Genomic DNA, 18,059 nt, shown 5'->3' on the forward strand with positions numbered 1-18,059 from the left:
TGTTTTACAAACAATTGAATACATAAATGAGAAAATTGTTGAAATAAGTGTTTCTTTAGCAACGATATAATATCAGTAACATCACGACACTATATACGGCATATAATTGCCAGGTGTATGTTACTTGTTAACTCGATATTTCGAGATACTAACTACCCAAATGTATATAAATGTGAGCTGCGCTGAAAGGTATATGCAAAATTTAAATATTACGGCGATAGATATTTATTTAATAAATGTTTGATATCAAACAGGTAGCTATATAGATAGCTTATAACTGAGCCGCACCATGGGAAAAAACCAACATAGTGCGTTTGCGACCAGCATGGCTCCAGACCGGCCTGCGCATCGGTGAAGTCTGGTCAGGATCCATGCTTTTCACTATCGGTTTTTCCAAAATTGCAATAGGCTTTGAAAGCGAACATCATCGATCCTGACCAGACTGCGCGGATGCGCAGGTTGGTCTGGATCCATGCTGCTCGCAAATGGACTATGTTGGTTTTTCATGGTGCGGCTCGATCATAAGCTTATTATCTATATAGCTACCTGTTTGATATCAAACATTTATTAAATTAATATCTATCGCCGTAATATTTAATGTTTGCATATACCTTTCAGGTTTTCTCATGGCGCGGCTCATGTATAGATCCTGGCCAAGGATAGGTACCTTGTGACGCTCCCGGTCAGCCCTAGAAGGTTGTATAAGATAACTGAAAACTGAATCTGAAAGATTTCCGATCCTGGAAATAAGATATAGACGTACCCTTCATGAACGTGTAGTTAACTCTACAGTTTTGAGAAAGGTCTTAGATGGTAAGTGTGTAGAGTCTGGATCTAGAATATTTGTCATTATTGTGACTATATCTGTAAGATTTTCAACCTAGTTCGAAACCCTATTGCATACAACCCCTGATGTGCCCCTAGGTGTATCCACTTACAGTTTTCCTATTTAAGGGTCAATAAAACAAGTACATTAATATTTTTACCTTCCTTTGACAGACGAATATGCCTTCAAACTTTGACAGATAAAAAGCAAATTTCATGCCGATATTATGAATTAGTGTTTCGACATATCGAGTTAATAGATAACATACACATGTCTCTAATGCTTTTCCGTAGCTATAATATCTACCTATGCTGTTGAATTCTACGAAATAAAATATTGTTCATCTTATACCGGAACAAGGAATATTTCCATGGCGTAAGTGGTTGGTTGATAGTTCGACTTTATACTGAGTTAAGAAAGAGATATGATATAAATAACGCTTAATACGGAATTCTAAATGAGATGACTGACTTTATTTTACAGAATACAAACATTAGATAAGATCACCTGTCACAAACAGACACAAACAAATGAGTCTGCTAGTTTTATTTTCTTTCTTGTATTCAAAAGAATCTTTTAATAGAAGCAATAATTATTGCAAGAAAAGTCTTTAAGTGCACTATGGCCGCAGGATTATGTTACAGTGTTTACAATTTCGAAACAATTACCATCCAGTCTAACTTTTCGGCTTTCGTTTGTATTTAAACGCTGTTAAAACAGCAAAATTACTCCTGTCCATAGGTTACTTGTATGAATGACATCATGTCCTTAGATTATGAAGATGCTGGTCGGTTGAAAGTTTCAAGAAGTACGAGTTAGAAATCTGAAAATGTGGGAAAGCGCTGTACAAATATTTACATAATGTCTATTTTGATAACTAAATAGTATTTTTCTTATTTATTACTCTTTATTCATGACCACTGTTGCATCTAGCAGTCCATTTAGCTGACACCGGTTCTAGAACAAAGTATTGTGGAGTGTGACAAGCCGCAACAATCTTATATCCGTCTGAATCGTTCTTTTTTGTAGTGGTACGACCATGACCTTCGGTATTTGTCGTCTTCACTTTTTCTTTAGACGGCTTCTCAGAACTTTGAACACCCCTGTTATTTTTAACATCATTCAAATGCGAATATTCGTCACTGACAGTGTACGTTGGACTTTTACCACCTGCAGTAGCATGGTCATACAGTGTAGTATTATCTTCTTCCATGTTCTTCGGATCGACATTGTTTACACCATCTGGCTTATTATACGGCCTATCTTCATCTAAATTATCTTCATTAAGTTTGGTTCGACCACCGTTGCCATCAGCTGTAACGCATGCAACATTATCTTTGACCTCAGCTTTCGAAATTTCTTCAAACGGCGTTTCACTGGAGAATGGTGTAAGGTCGTTCTGTTTTACTACATGATTATAAACATGGCCATCATTTGTTTCATGATCAGTTTGCAAAGGAAGAGTTTTGTTTTCTCTAGCCGTCAATTGTACTGCCTGTTCTTCCATTAAGTTAATTTCCGTGTAGTTATTATCATTTGACATTGGCATTTCGCCGCTTCTACGACGTGTCCTAGTCTCTGTTTCCAAGATATGTTCGTCATAAGCTGGATTTTCTATCCCGGAGGTCAGATTCCTGTTCACAACCGGCGTTTGATTTCCATTGTTACAGTATACAACGTCCGGTTCTGGTTTCGTTTTCTGACTTCTTTGGTACCTTAAAAATGTGTAGTTTCGCATTGTATGGACAATATATTGGCTGATAAAAATTGCTGCATGTGATGCATATAGATTTTATTTGATAAAGTTCAGAAAAGATACTTTTTCATTACATTCCATCAGGTATTTACAGCAATTACACTTTTATTCTCATTTGTCTTCAGTTACATTACTTTTGACAATAACATATTACCCTTTGTGTATTAAACCTTATATATCTCAGAGGTATGTCTTATGTACTGCAATATCTATTCTGAAACAGGCAAAATTAAAAGCGCACTCTCTCTATAAGGGTATTATGAGCCGTGCCATGAGAAAACCAACATAATGGGTGTGCGACCAGCATGGATCCAGACCAGCCTGCGCATCCGCGCAGTCTGGTCAGGCTCCATGCTGTTCGCTAACAGTTTCTCCAATTGCAATAGGCTTTAAAAGCGAACAGCATGGAGCCTGACCAGACTGCGAGGATGCGCAGGCTGGTCTGGATCCATGCTGGTCGCAAACCCACTATGTTGGTTTTCTCATGGCACGGCTCATATTTATTTGCTAACCTCCGCAACACCAGAATGACCGCTACGACGACTACAGCGACGATAACTGTTAGTGGAACCGCAACATAAACTGCTGTCAATGATCCTTCATCGTTTCCTGTAACAAACAAAGAAATTGAAAAAGTAATTTTATCTACTTTATCATCTGACGTTTTACAGGTACTAACTTAGATTCAACGTGTATCTAGCGGTCAGAAACTATCGGTGAAATACATTTGCTTTAAGTTCTAAAACTGTTAATTCATTTCTTTTTTAACCAGAGTCATTTTGAACTCTAAGCATTATTTTTTTTTAACTAGTCAGTAGTAATTTTATATCAGGAATATTGTACACGTATCAAGCAAATACATGTAACTTTAACTTAACTTACATACCATTTGTATTCAGTGGAGTGTTATCTGTTTTAAATGTGTTCGAGTGTGTTGTTGGCGAGGCTTGTAATGTTTTCGTTGTTGGTGATGTTTTAGCAGTCGGTGTTCCTGTGACGAAAGAATAGCATTTACATTCTTTTGTAAACTATACCAAAATATAGCAATTTCTACTTTTTAATAATTCTTTAAGCAATACGTATCGAATTAAGAAATAGTTTATAGCAAAAGAGTGCTTTAACACTATTTATGCACGACGGGTGGTTATACGTCGGGCGTAATAATTTCACGAGGGCGCATCCCTGGTGAAATTATTTGAACGAGGTATTACCACCCGAGTGTATAAATATGTTAAAGCACGCTTGTGCTATAAATTATTTCGATTCTAATATGCCCTTAATCTCAAACACTAGATAAAATATAGAAGAGCTCTTTCTTGGTCGCAACAAAACCTTTGACGTCACCGCACGTCAACGTGACGTCATTCTAACGTAAGAGAGCATACTAGAATTGAAGTTACTAGATGCTTACTGGTGACACTGTAGTTATTGTGTCTCATTACAAGTAGTATTTTCATAAAAATGTTAAGAAACACCTTCACAGTTTAATCAACGTAATTATGACTTTGGTGTAAGGAATATGCTAACATAAATCTATGTCGTGTAAGACAAAATATGTGTTGAGATTTTTGACCGTGTTACTATTCATATGTATTCTTTTTTATTCTGATTCTGCCAGTTTCAGCGGTTGAACCATACCGGTATTGAACTTCCAGTATCCTTTCGTATGGTAAGCCGTCCCAATGCTGACATAATTTACTACACACGCTATCCTCTCCGAACACGGAAAGCGTTTGATATTTGGCGTGTCACCTCTACCAACACGAACAACATTATTTTCCCAGCTGATCCAGAAGTAGCGATATTCATCATTTGAAACTATGTTAGGCCTCTGTCAGGATATATGAAATTAATTTTGTTTGAGAAATGGCATTTTTGTCATAACTGGATAAATTAAAAACCCATTCATTTTTAAATATCAGTCGACTTTTGTAACATGACTAACAAAGACATTACCCTAAGTTCTCACCTGTCTCCAGTAAAGCATACATACTTACATACTTTTAATCATGAATCAATGAGATCTACTCATGTTTGTGTTTCTTTTTCTAATCAGAAATCTAATCAATGTTTATGATAGCGATCTTCTGGCAATATAAAAGCAAGTTATTTACCCGACACCATGTTTGACGTCTCGACTGTTTATCTGAAATGGATATCGCCATGTTTTCCGAAGTCCCAAGAATAATCTCCACGGCGAGGTTCTTGTAGTCATATCGGTGTTCTTGAAGCAGTATGTAAGCGTTTTTCTCACACTAAAAAAAATATGTTTAAGATACATTTAAGTTGACGTTTATTGTGAAAATTAAAAAATATTTCTTAACCCTTACCATGCCATATTTCTGTGATAAACTTATCCATTTTTCAATTTGGACAGTACCATTAACTGTTAAAAGATGTGCTTACCAAAAAGATACTGACTGAATGGCGAACAGTGCAGATCATGATTAGACTGCACGGATGTGCAGACTGGTCATCATCTAGACTGGTCGCAAAGGCAGAATCAATCGTAAGGATAAAGTAAATGTAGTCGCCAGTAGTGCAAATATGTTAAGAAATCATATTTATTAAGTATAAAAAAACGGTTGCAAGTTATCAAACGGTTTGTATGTTACCTCTTCCGAATATTTATCTTGAATTTGATTTTACCAAGTCACAATGTAGTTTTTCAGAGAACCAACATAGTGCAAGACTTGGCAGGGCTGAGCTGGAGAAAGAATATTACCTTTACTTGGAAAGATATGAAGGAAGTGTTTTGAACCCGAACACCATCATTATACAAGTCATGTAATGTATAATCTACAGCGCCAGCATGCTCTGGACAAATATACTCAACACTTTGACCTGGCTTGCCTGCAGTTTTCAAAAGAAAAAAAACATTAGAACAGTATGTTTTATAACATATGGTCTTTCTTCTAAAGCTGCTAATTTTCCTGCAATGCATTCTCTCACTGGCAGATTGAGATTTGGCTGAAATATTCTTCCAGCGCAAATACGTTTCTTTTTCTGAAAAAAAAGAGAAAACACTTTATTTAGCCAGTTCTTCTTAGGACAAGAACTATTTTACATTAAATCATTTCGTGCGCAGGATATAAGATATCATACATTTGAGATTAGCTTTCGTGCACTCGAAGTAAGACGTCGCGCTCTCGGGATAAGATGTCATGCTCTCGAGTAATATGTCGTGTGCTCGAGATTAGATGTGCGCCCGAGATAAAATGTCGTCATGGGCCCGAAATAAGATGTCATGCGCTCAAGGTAAGATGTCTTGCGATCGAGATAAGAAGGTTTGCGATCGATTTGATACGTCGTACGCTCAAGACAGTAAGTCGAGCGCACGAGGTACATGTAGTTATTTCTTTTGACAAGAGGGGCATGATGGTTCCAAATCAATCACATGAGTTTCAAAGCTCAGACACGACTGAAAAGACTCATGGAAACAAACCCCGCCAACTTACGACCACGTTATTTAATAAGTTAATAAAGTGAATACTCCTAGAACAAAAGTAAACAAAAACATGAGCGTCAATGACAAGACAATACTGTCAAGTTTCAAAACTTTCTTCTTCATGCATACATATTCACAATTTTGGTAGAGAGCAATACAAGGAACGAATGTAAATAGTAATTCTGAAATAGAAAAGGCAATTTCAAACAAAATACTCGAGTAGAATGTCTCTTGGATAACTTTGTACCTAAATTATTTAAGTTGTTTTTACCATGAGCGGGCTTATTTTACTACATGAATAAGTGGCCTTCGCAGAATAATATCACAAGAGTCTTTACTATGATTATTCACACTTTTTGATTTGTACTAGTGGGCGGTACTTGTTGCATATCTGCCTTTCTGGTGTGACCGATCTTTAGGACCGCCATTACTTTATTCTTTTTCATCCGTATAAATGGCGATATGCCATGACTTCCCGTTTATCAAAAGTGCAAAATTATATTAAAAATTCATAACATCTATGAGTACTTTCACATTAACATTTCATATCAAGTAATATTAAATCAGTTTAAACTTACCTTGAATGAAAGGCGATAAGGCTATCAAAATACCAAGTACTGTACACAATTCATCAGCCATTTTGCATTTTGTTACTAGCGGCGTTTAAAAAGTAATGTATTCAGGAAGAAAGTAGAAGCTTTTGTTTTACAAACAATTGTATACATAAATGAGAAAATTGTTGAGAGAAGTGTTTCTTCATCAACATAGTACTATCAGTAATATCACGACACTATATACGGCAGAGCATAAGTGCTACGTGCGTGTTACTTGTTAACTTGGTATTTCGAGATACTAACTACCCAAATGTATATAAATGTATTGATCCTAGCCAAGGTTAGGTACATTGTGTAGCCCCCGGGCAGCCCTAGAAGGTCGTATAAGATAACTGGATACTGAATCTGAAAGGTTTCCGAACCTGGCAGTCTGGTCAGGATCCATGCTGTTCGCTATCGGTTTCTCCAATTGCAATAGGCTTTGAAAGCGGACAGCATGGATCCTGACCAGACTGCGCGGATGCGCAGGCTGGTCTGGATCCATGCTGGTCGCAAAGCCACTATGTTGGTTTTCTCATGGCGCGGCTCATGTATAGATCCTGGCCAAGGTTAGGTACCTTGTGTAGACCCCGGTCAGCCCTAGATGGGCCTATAAGATAACCGGATACTGAATCTGAAAGGTTTCCGAACCAGTTTGAGCTCATATAGCAATAAAATATAGATATACCCTCAATGAACGTGTAGTTATGGTTAGCTCTACATATTTTGGGGAAAGGTCATAGAAGGTAAGCGTGTGGAGTTTGAATCTAGAATATGTCATTATTGTGACTATATCTGTGAGGTTTTCAAACTAGTTGAACCCCTATTACATATTATGCATGTAACCGTAGGTACTATCCTGGATACAGTTTGAAATCTTTAGAAGCTACAGAGGCTCAGGTAGGTCATGCACTGGCGTATGGTAATTTATGTTTAAGTCCCTGCACGTTGGGTACAAAATATAGATATGCTCATAGAGGTATCCATTTACATTTCTCTATCTAAGGGTCAATAGAACAAGCCCATTCACATTTTTGACCTTTGACAGACGGACATACCTTCAAACTTTACAAATAAAAAACAAGATATTATGCCGAAATTTTAAGTTAGTGTCTCGAAATATCGAGTTAATAAATAGCATACAACTGTCTCTAATGCCCTTCCGTAATTATAATATCTACCGTATGCTGTTGAAATCTATTGAAAAACCTATTGTTCATTTTAACACAGGAACAAGGAAAATTTCCGTCGCGTAAGTGGTAGGCTGATAGTTCAACTGCGGCGGCTGTAAAATGTTTCCCCATACTAGCACTCACTGCTGTTACATATTCTTGTCTTTTATTTCCAGGTAACAGTCGAAAAATAATGCCTACGGACAATACTTGATGAAATGATAAACGGTGCCTCTTCAGTAATGTTGTGTTAGTACGTCCATTAGCAATCTATTTCAGTTACAACAAGACATCTTTGTAAACATACATGGATTTAAGGTGTAATGGGGCCTCCGTGGCCGAGTGGTTAAGGTCGCTGACTTCAAATCACTTGCCCCTCACCAATATTGTTCAAGCCTCACTCGGGTGTGTTGAATTCTTCAGGTGAAAAAGCCATCCAGCTGGCTTATGAAAGTTCGATGCTTCTACCCAGATGCCTGCTCGTGATGAAATGATGCACTGGGGAGCACCTGGGGTCTTCCTCCACCATCAAAGCAGGAAAGACGCCATATGACAAATAATTGTGTCGGTGCGACAACAGCAATAACAAATTAACGTGTAACAAAATAACTTTCAAAATTGATTCCCTGGTATTTGCCTGGTTTCGCTAGTTAACGCAAATGAAGAAGATTCGAGGTTATTATAAAAACGGTAATTCATTTTTTAAGCAGGGGAAAATGTAAAAGCGATTTTGTTTGACACCAAGTCCAATACAAAATTACGGCTTGGAACGGTACGTTATAAAATCACTACTGAAGAGTTTGAACCGATTACTTACGTGCTAAGCTTCACCGTCAATCCCAACATCCCAACTGTGTTCCACAGTAAAAGGAAAGTGTAAACGTGTATCCCTTACACGCGTAATGACAAAAAAACGTAAGATATGTAGCATTTCTCTCAGTTCGTGCAATACACCAAAATAAGGATATAATCAAAGTATAATTATACTGAAAAAAGATATGTACAATAAACAAAAGCTGAAGAGGATCGAGGAAGAGACCAATAGTTAGAGTGCCGACGAAACAGGCCAGAAGACAATTGTTATAGTTACTCAGTTCCATAAAGCGTTTGAAACTGCCTCTCATGGTCCTTCAGACACAATTCAAAATGACAGCAAAACCTTTAGCTGAAAAGTAAAACATGATGTTTAGCCTGCTAGCGGCAAAATTGCGACCAGTGCAGACCAAGATCAGCTGATCATCGTCTACACTGTTCGCTATTCAGTCAGCAAATTTTCAGTGAACATCCCTTTGAATAATAAGTGGTGCTGCCCAAACTGAACGATGGACTTGTCCATTTTAGAATTTTAGCAGAGTAAAGGTTAATAAAACTGTTGTTATTTAATCACACCAGATGGAACATTTCCATGATTCAGAATCTTCTGAAGTTTGTAAAAAAAATCCTTATGAATGACAGGTTATGCTTTGTCAAAGAAATGTCTAATTCTAAAGCCAATACCAACTGTAAAATTAGATGAAATATTTTCTCAGCTTACATTTAGCACTGTCGAAGGGATTTATTTGTTATACATTACGCTCATGGACGTCTTTGACCTGACTACACGTCCAGCGCTACTCATCATGTTGCCTAACCAGTTTTTTTCCCCATAAATAGATAACTATTTTATTACACTAACATTATAACCTACAGTATTACAACAAAATTTTAAAAAATAACATAATACAATTGCATTACTGTACAACCGGCTCATTCGGCCATCACTTCTACATACATATTAATCAATTTCAACGTACATCAAAAGCTTATTGAGGGGTGTTTAACATTGGTTCGTTTTCCAATATGTATGCGTAAACCAGAACAGATTAAGTATTTTAGAATACTTTTTGTTTTTTGTTTTTGTACAATACCTTCTAGATTTATTTAAATATATTGTTCCTATTTTACTTAATGATTTGAGCGTAATAACACGAGTGCGAGCAAGGTTTAATTATTCACCCAAGACTGCATGTTTTATAATATATAATTATTGCTGTTTTTATTTGATTCTACAGTTTAAGAAACAGTACTAATAGTAATCTCTTTGGGTATATTTTACTTATATACCGTCCAGAAAATAGATTACCGCAGAGGTATAAAATTGGTAAATTACGATCAGAATAAACGTTTAATGCTTTAAATATATGTCCTATATGAAATCATGAGAACAACATGTGTTATCGAACACATGGATCCGCCGACCTGGTATCGCCAGGGTAGGATACTTTTGCCGTAAACAGCCTATGTATTGGAATGTTAGCGACAGATGGATTGAAAGTTGCTACTATGGGATGCGCAGGCTGATCTGGATCCATGCATCGCAAAGCCCACTATATTGGTGTTTCTCATGGACGGTATATTATTATTTTTTCGTGAAATATGGTACTGCTGATATCACATTTGTAGGTAAAAAAAATTTCAAATGTTTATTAAGTTGAGGCACAAGCGTTGTAAATGAAATATTATTCTAATGTACTCGTTTGACAAAAATAGTTATGATGCTTGTCCTAATACTATATTAACTTGATTTATGACGTATCCTGTTTTCACTTTGGTGATAATAAAAAAATGTTCGTTTTATTAACGTCATAAAGGATTTAACAGAAATTTATTTGGTCAAGTATCAAGCGATGATGATAAAACGCAAGATAAATGTTTATTCAGTACCTTCTTTTAGAAGAAGAAAAACAAGTCGATAAATTTTAACTTTATTACTCTTTGAGGTCGGATATTTAATTGATATGTTTGTCGACTGTTCATTTCTGTCCATTTTGTATTATTTAAAGAGAAAAAAATTTAATCATTTTTTGAAGTAGCTCAACGTGCAATGTCACTGGGTCTTGTTTCCGGGCCCCAGTCCAAGAGCTACGGCTTCCACATTTTTACACGATACCTAATTTTCACTAGAGGCAGATCTCTTTTGTGTTTCAGGATCAAATTTAAAATATCCTCAACGATAAAATATTACTCACTTTACCTATTTTTAACAATCAGTAAATAGAATTGGTTAGATTAAACTAACATATTTACACATTTGTACGCTGTCACGTTGGCTTATACTTAACATTTTCAACGCAATCACTATATTCTCCATAGTCTTATAGTAAAATGTAACAGCTTTTAACAGTGAAATATTACGAGCATTTACAATATATATATATATATATACTGAAACCGAGACTTTACAAGTGTAGTATCTTCCCTCAACATGAATAAAATCGTTTGTTAACTACAAGTACTTCCTTATAATTTGTTGCATATTTCATAGTTTTTTGTTTGTTTTTTTAAAAGAAAAACTTTGTATAAATTACTAGTACAGATAAGACAGTCTGGATAAGATAAATGCGAATCTATATATCTTATTTTTAGAATCGCCCTTAATTTTTGCAATAAAAATTATGGCCTTTGCACTTTTTTTAGCAATTTGCTATATGACCGTATCATTCTTTTCAATGCCCCGTTAGGAGGCCCCTCCTGTGGTGCGTTTCATAGAGAGTCCTAAGTCTCGATGATTTTGAATCACTTGCCCCTTACTGATGTGGGTGCGAGCCCCGCAATGGGCGCTGAATTCTTCATGTGAGGAGGCAATCCATCTGACTTACGGAAAGTCGGTGGTTCTACAAGGTGCCCACTCGTGATGAATAATGCACGGATGTGCACCGGGGCTCTTCCACCACCACCAAAAGCTAGAAAGTGTCGCCATATGACCTTTAATTGTGTCGGTGGGACGTTAAACCCGAAGAAAATACCCAACGCAAAAAACACTTTTATGGTACCTAAACAATTTTAAACATTACGAAGTCATCAAATCATAAACTGTCTAGTAAAATAACTTAACATGACCATTGTAAAGGCAAAAGACATTAGTTTATGCAATCGTTGTTATTTATATTAATAACAAATTGACAGTGACAGACATGTTTAAAAATTGCATGGCGCTTTTAAGTTTTTTTGCAGCGCCGGATAACTCGAGTCTACTTCGTAGAAATTAAACACAGTGTTCTCTTTTCATAGAAGACAGATGTAATTTGTCACGTGTGTGATTTTGAAAAGTATAACACTCGTTATTTAATTGACAAAATATTTGTCAGACTCGTGTCAATGTTTATATCATAAAATATTTGCGTGAGAAAATAGCAACTGTTTTGATAGATAAAGAATGCAATACGAAAGTATATGAAAGATATTAGATACAGGATCAATTTAACAAATACTTCAAAAACAATGACATGAGCAGCAGTTATATTAAATCCTCTATTGTTAGAACCCAGTCTAAAATATATTAATCAATGAATATTACAAAACTTAGATTTTATTTTTTCAGATCTGGCTGACATTGAAACCGTGGTATTCAACAGGCATATAAGTTCAATATATATTATCATCGTGACCATCGAACGAGGTTATTGTAGTCATAATAAAGGTTTTCAGAATTTTTACTATGATCTGTCTCATAATTGTAATATTTTATTAACAGTCATTTTATTTCTAAGATTTTGGATAAAACTATTTTTCCACTTTCTCCAATATGAAATATTCGTGATTATTTGTTGAATCGTATTCGGTGTCCTCTACTTGTATTGTATTTTCTTTTTCTAGTATAAAATACAGTCGGGAAGGATCACTATCTCCAGTATTCTCATCATCGCTTATACAAATGTCTTTGATTTCATCGATTCTCGTACCATTGTTTATTCCATTAACAGAAGCGTAGTCGTATTCATTGTTAGTAATTGGGAATTTCTCTTTTGCTTCTTGAAATTGTTTGTTGTCATTTGTTTTATCCTCTTCCTCCTCTGCTTCCAGTTCAAGATAAACAGGTATTTTACAACTGTCTTGATTTGATTCAATATCACCTTTACCCGCATACTCTGACTTTGATGTTTTATCTTTTGAATTATTGTTTGTATCACTCATGTAAACAGTTTGCAAAAGGCTACGTTTCCGATTTACAATTTGCTCATTTTCATATAAACATGTATCTCTGTCTTTACCATCCCATTCATGCCCTCCAGCTTTGGCATGATCATAGAGTGGATCATCATCGTCAACAGAAAGTTTGCTAGAAGTTGATTCTTTTCTGATAGTTTTCTTTGATGCAGATGGCAAGTCAGAATCATTCATATATAGAGGAGAGGAATCTGATTCTAGCCCAGAGTATATTTTGTCAGAAACCATTTTACTGATCTCTTTGGAATCTTGACGAACAGTTCGTTCTTCTACATTTTGGTAAGTTTCATCGATCTCAGTTAATGGATTTATCTTTTGTTTAAAATGTCCGTAACCAAATTCATCTTCCACGATGCCTTCTATACGAGTGTCTCTCCTGTTGTAGTCATAATAAAGGTTTTCAGAATTTTTACTATGATCTGTCTCATAATTGTAATATAGGTTACCTGTATCCGCAATTTCTTCATAAAGGCTTGATAATGATTCATTACCATTCAGTTGTTTTCCAACAAATATATGACCTGTAAATGCTTCGTTTGCAACTCCAATATCATTATTGTTTTCCTTCTTTGACTCATTACATTCATCTTTGTCGCTCATCTTTTTGCGTAGGCGTTGCCTTTTTCTTCTGTAAATACGACATAGTATAATAGTTGTAAACTATATTTCTCATTAACAGGTCGTATGAGCTTACTACAGTGGATTGTAATTACTGCAAAATTGTTGAAGAAAAAAACATTTATGTCATAAAGAAAATTATATTTTTGAACTGGGGACGGCATGCGCTTCACATTAACATTTTCCAATGACTCATGTTTAGTTTGTAGAATACCATTCAGAGATAAGATGATTTTTATGACTTTGGCATAAGTCAGAATAGTACTTTTTGCTTTAATGTTTGGCATAACAAAATCTATTACCAATAGCTTAATTTTAATTTAACAATATAATAATCTTACTTTCGGAGCATTAACAATTAGTTATATAATACCAGCTAAAAGACCTCACCTTCTTATCACCAGGATAAAGACCAGTACCATCCCAGCCAAGAGTACAACAGCAATCGGTACAGTAACATAAACGACAACAACGCCATTGTGACTGTCTTCATGGTCTAAAATATTTTCTTTTTCTGTAGTTTGAAAAGCTGAAATAACAGAATTGGATTATTGAGAGACAGTTGAACTATATGGTTATTTGTATATTGCATTTAGAGACTACATTTATCAAAACATTCATCATCATCAAAACTGAACTGTAAACACTACATATCCTTAAAGTTAATCTCGTCCTATTTATATTACTGTATAATTACCATTATCTATATTTTGCTACATGTAATTTAAATCTAGATAATACATTATTTATAAGGTCTTATCTTGAATTTATAGTAAATTTCTAATGTATCATACATTTCTTTACGAGTTTACAAGGTCGATTTTGGCCTCAATATACAATTAACCTTTAGCCTGCCGGCGGCAAGTAATTCTACCTTTGCAGCTAGTGCAGACCAAGATCAGCATGCACATCCGTGCCTGCACTGTTCGCGATTCAGTCAGTAAATTTTCAGTGTACACCACTTCGAATAATAAGTGATACTGCCCAAATTGAATGATCAGTCCATTTTAGAAATTTAGCAGCCGAAGGGTTAATCAATCGGTTAGGTGTGTAAAAGATATATACTGATACCTGCACTTTGAATACTGTTTGTTCCGGACATATTACTGGCAAATGTGTTTGCATTTGTCGTTTGGATGCTTGCTGGTGAGTCTGTTGCTAATTTAACAGTAGATTTGACATCAGCACTGATGTTCATATCAATATTTGTTGCTTTTGACATTGTATCACCTGTAGAAGAAATCTGAGTTATTGATAGGTATCCAAGATTTCCGTGTCGATTTCTAAACAAATAATTGCAATGAGAAACGAAGATTATGTTAAAGTAAATTTTTAAATGCGTGTATTCCAAATACCTGTTTTTGATTTTATTTTCTATCAAGTTTCAAAGTCGAGTTCAAACTAAGTTAGTTCAAATTTTAAAAATACAACCTGTCTACAAAAAGGACTGTACGATTTTTCTACTCTCCCCGGAGTATCTATATAGCTACCTGTTTAATATCAAACATTTATTAAATAAATCAGAACACACACTATCTATCGTCGTAATATTTAAATTTTACATATACCTTTCAGGTGTTGTAATAAGAGGCTGAAAAACACTATTAGTAGTATCCAACTCTCCATTTTGATTATACCTTCTCACGTAAGTCGAGATTAGTCAAGTGATCTTTGATAGTCATTGATAGTAAGGTGTGTCGCTTTATTAAACATGTGATAAACAACTGGTCAGTTACGCTATCTATTCCATGTATCCGAAGTTATCAGAGTAACTTTCAAAATTGATTCCCGATTTAAATGGTTTCAAAGGTTAATCAGGGTGTGGGCTTAGTTTAACAGGACGTTCGCATTAAATTGATGTAGCAAATCAATGAGGTTAATATTTAATCTTTAATCTTATTGCACAAGCGGTAGTCCTTTTTCGCTTAATCACCGGGCCACGAGCCAATGAAAATATCTCTGAACATGCAAAAATGTAAAGGTGTGCTTTTTGCTGAAAAGGATTTTCAATACATGGTATTACAAAGGGACAAAATAATTTGCACAGTCATATAATGTTTTCTAAATGCTATACATGTATAAACAACTACTGTGTACTGTACCTAAGTAGTGGTCATTCTACAGGTCAGTTTGTAGAAGATCACAAGTAAACGATCATGAAATAAACGAAGATTTGCTAGCCAACTTGTGCTAAAGTTGATCCGATGAACTGGCGTTTCGATGACTGGGCAACGTTTTAAGTACCAATAGATTATTTTAATCTCATCTAACTCATTTACTAGTTACGAATATTTTTGTACATTGTACACATTTATTATAATTGTATTTTGAATAAAAATGAGCAATAATATATCAACCTATGCTAAAGGCCATTTATTTTCACTGCCTACTTAAGAATTAACTGTGACAATTTTTCTTAGTTCAGAGACAACCAATCCACAAAGACAACCATTTTCAAAGGGTGGACTTTGCAGAACGGCTTGACAGTGTATATGAAAGAGCGAACGCTGAAACATGAATATGCTTTATTTTTAACTATATTTTCACATCAGTCGCAAAAGAGCCCTTGTAATGTTAAGAAATTGTTGCATTTCTATTTGATTAAAATACCAGTTACGGTCCATAATTGGTTAGTGAACTATGTTCTGTTCTATTTACCATTTGTAATTACCTTTCTATTCTGTCAATTCATTTTTAGACAGACCCACAAGGAACAATCGTGGTATTTTACTGATTCGTGATTGTTTTGATGATTAAAATCATCAGTCACATGGTTGAAATGTTATATATATTCAGGGGCCTTCTTGACCGAGTGCTTACGGTGGCGGACTTCAAATTGCTTGCCACACATCGCTGTGGGTTCGAAAATTCTTTCACTTGAGGAAGATATCCACGAGGCTAACTGAAGGTCGATCAAGTCAGGTGTCCGCTCGTGCCTGAAATAATGCATGGAGGGTCACCTGGGGTCTTTCTCCTCCACGACAGTCGCCGCATCAACTATAACTGAGTCACGGTGTGACGTTAAACCTATCAAGAATAAAATACAAAAGTATACGATAATTACTATATACACTAAAGTCGTAGAATACGGAGAAAAACACGTTTATGTATTTCAATATTTTAGCCCTTCCCACCTTGGTAAAGGAAAAAAAACATCCTGGTTATAATGTAAATAAATATAGGTATGATAGGCACGGCTTATTTACTACGATGATCACGATGTCACTGGATGTAGGACCTTGTTTACTACTATCAACGCCTGAATGACCGTGATAACGACATTTTATCACATATTTTCAATGAATTATTCGACATTAAAAAGTAAAATGCTATAAATGGGTACAATATACTTAAAAAATGATATGAAAAGAAAAGTTATTTATTTTACATGTAAGATCACAATATGTATTTTACTCATGAAAACTTAATCTTTAAAATGCAGTAGTTAATGACGCTACCGCCACCAGGCACAAGACCTTGAGAAATGGACAAACTTATGACAAATGAAAGAGGACATATGTCTGTATTTATTGTTTAAGTCTGAAATTTAGAATTTGAAAATTCAATTAGGCATAGCTATGTTAAAAGAAAATTGGAGTAGTTACTAAAGAAAGTTTGCTTACCTGTCTGTAGATACAGACAAGATGCTCATGAAAGTTTATTAATTCTTTGAACAATGTTTGACAGTGACAAAGCAAAAAGTAAATTTACAAATATTTTAGTCTGAGTCTAAATATCTGACTTTTAACCTTGATTAATGAGGGCCCGGCTATAATGGCCACAACGAATCTTTGGGGCGTCGGAACTGGGGCCTCAGGGGCCGCGGTCGCAGCCCCAACAATTTGCCCAAAAACATTTTTTTCGTAAACTGATTAGTTGGAGCCGCAGATCCGCGGACCCTATATTTTGTATACAGTGTATTAAATTTTGCTTCGCGTTAAATTATACACGCTGTCCAGATTGGTGTGTTACCGTGGTGATGGTGACACGATCGGGGGTAACTTAGAAAATTTAGGAAAATAATTATCATGTTTTTCCTAAATGAAAGAGGTAAGTATTAAGATTTATCACATCGCTAAGATGTAAGGAAATAATTATATACATTTGTAAATTGTTTTTACTAAAAGAATGATATTTTAAACAAAATAAGAAACGAAGTTTAACTTATATCATATCTTCAGAGATATAACAGCAGAGACTCACGTCTTACCATTTCTGGAAAGTTTTAAGAGACTGAGTAAAATTACACCATTGTACATAACAGTTGACGTAACACTGGTGTCACATTGAATTGCTTTGAGAATGTTAAAAAGGTGAAATTACTTGAGCTTCAATACTTTTATTGAATGTAACCTGACTGATTATTGTTCAGTATATTAAATATAAAAAAAACATACATGTATTCTTTGTATTGCGTTACAGATTATCAATTACGATAAGAGTTTATTTTGCTTATAGTCATGTAAATAGTAAGAAAATACTGGAGACTAGAGATGCGATTCAGTATCCCTAAAAGGCACCAGAACTCGCTATTTATGATCCTGTTTTGTTTTTGTTTTTCTTTTTTTAATTTTCCGGGGGAAACACCCCTACCCACCTTACGGGAGGGGGTTTCCCCCTCCTTCGCGGCCCCAATATCAAACACCTTCCGACGCCCCTG

General features: G+C 35.3%; 2 protein-coding genes across 3 annotated transcripts; both read right to left on the minus strand.

The window, feature by feature from the left end:
* Positions 1-1,277: 1,277 nt before the first annotated feature.
* Positions 1,278-6,781, minus strand: LOC128556372 (uncharacterized). Its single transcript, XM_053541281.1, has 7 exons — positions 6,609-6,781; positions 5,308-5,435; positions 4,697-4,837; positions 4,221-4,413; positions 3,469-3,573; positions 3,095-3,191; positions 1,278-2,541 (listed from the first exon to the last, which is right to left on the minus strand). The coding sequence occupies exons 1-7, from the start codon at positions 6,667-6,669 to the stop codon at positions 1,734-1,736; spliced, it is 1,533 nt and encodes a 510-aa protein (XP_053397256.1). The 5' UTR covers positions 6,670-6,781; the 3' UTR covers positions 1,278-1,733.
* A 4,798-nt stretch (positions 6,782-11,579) lies between these two features.
* LOC128556375 (uncharacterized) lies at positions 11,580-15,216 on the minus strand. 2 transcript variants are annotated; one of them, XM_053541288.1, is made up of 4 exons: positions 14,968-15,216; positions 14,471-14,682; positions 13,790-13,928; positions 11,580-13,409 (listed from the first exon to the last, which is right to left on the minus strand). In XM_053541288.1, the coding sequence occupies exons 2-4, from the start codon at positions 14,619-14,621 to the stop codon at positions 12,338-12,340; spliced, it is 1,362 nt and encodes a 453-aa protein (XP_053397263.1). In that variant the 5' UTR covers positions 14,622-14,682; positions 14,968-15,216; the 3' UTR covers positions 11,580-12,337. The 2 variants fall into 2 exon arrangements, with proteins under 2 accessions (XP_053397263.1, XP_053397262.1); XM_053541287.1 differs by having other exon boundaries at positions 14,471-14,629; positions 14,968-15,213.
* Positions 15,217-18,059: the final 2,843 nt, after the last annotated feature.

Source organism: Mercenaria mercenaria, chromosome 4 (genome assembly GCF_021730395.1).
Source record: "Mercenaria mercenaria strain notata chromosome 4, MADL_Memer_1, whole genome shotgun sequence".
Taxonomy (NCBI): domain Eukaryota; kingdom Metazoa; phylum Mollusca; class Bivalvia; order Venerida; family Veneridae; genus Mercenaria; species Mercenaria mercenaria.

Coding starts and splice junctions, on each gene's coding strand:
- LOC128556372 (XM_053541281.1), bottom strand. CDS start 6,669: ATGGCTGATGAATTGTGTACAGTACTTGGTATTTTGATAGCCTTATCG. Junction 3,574..4,220: donor ATACTGGAAGTTCAATACCG/GTATGGTTCAAC, acceptor CTTTCGTCACAG/GAACACCGACTGCTAAAACA. Junction 2,542..3,094: donor GTCATTCTGGTGTTGCGGAG/GTTAGCAAATAA, acceptor CACATTTTTAAG/GTACCAAAGAAGTCAGAAAA.
- LOC128556375 (XM_053541287.1), bottom strand. CDS start 15,025: ATGGAGAGTTGGATACTACTAATAGTGTTTTTCAGCCTCTTATTACAA. Junction 13,929..14,470: donor AAACAGTATTCAAAGTGCAG/GTATCAGTATAT, acceptor CTGTTATTTCAG/CTTTTCAAACTACAGAAAAA. Junction 13,410..13,789: donor TTTATCCTGGTGATAAGAAG/GTGAGGTCTTTT, acceptor TCGTATTTACAG/AAGAAAAAGGCAACGCCTAC.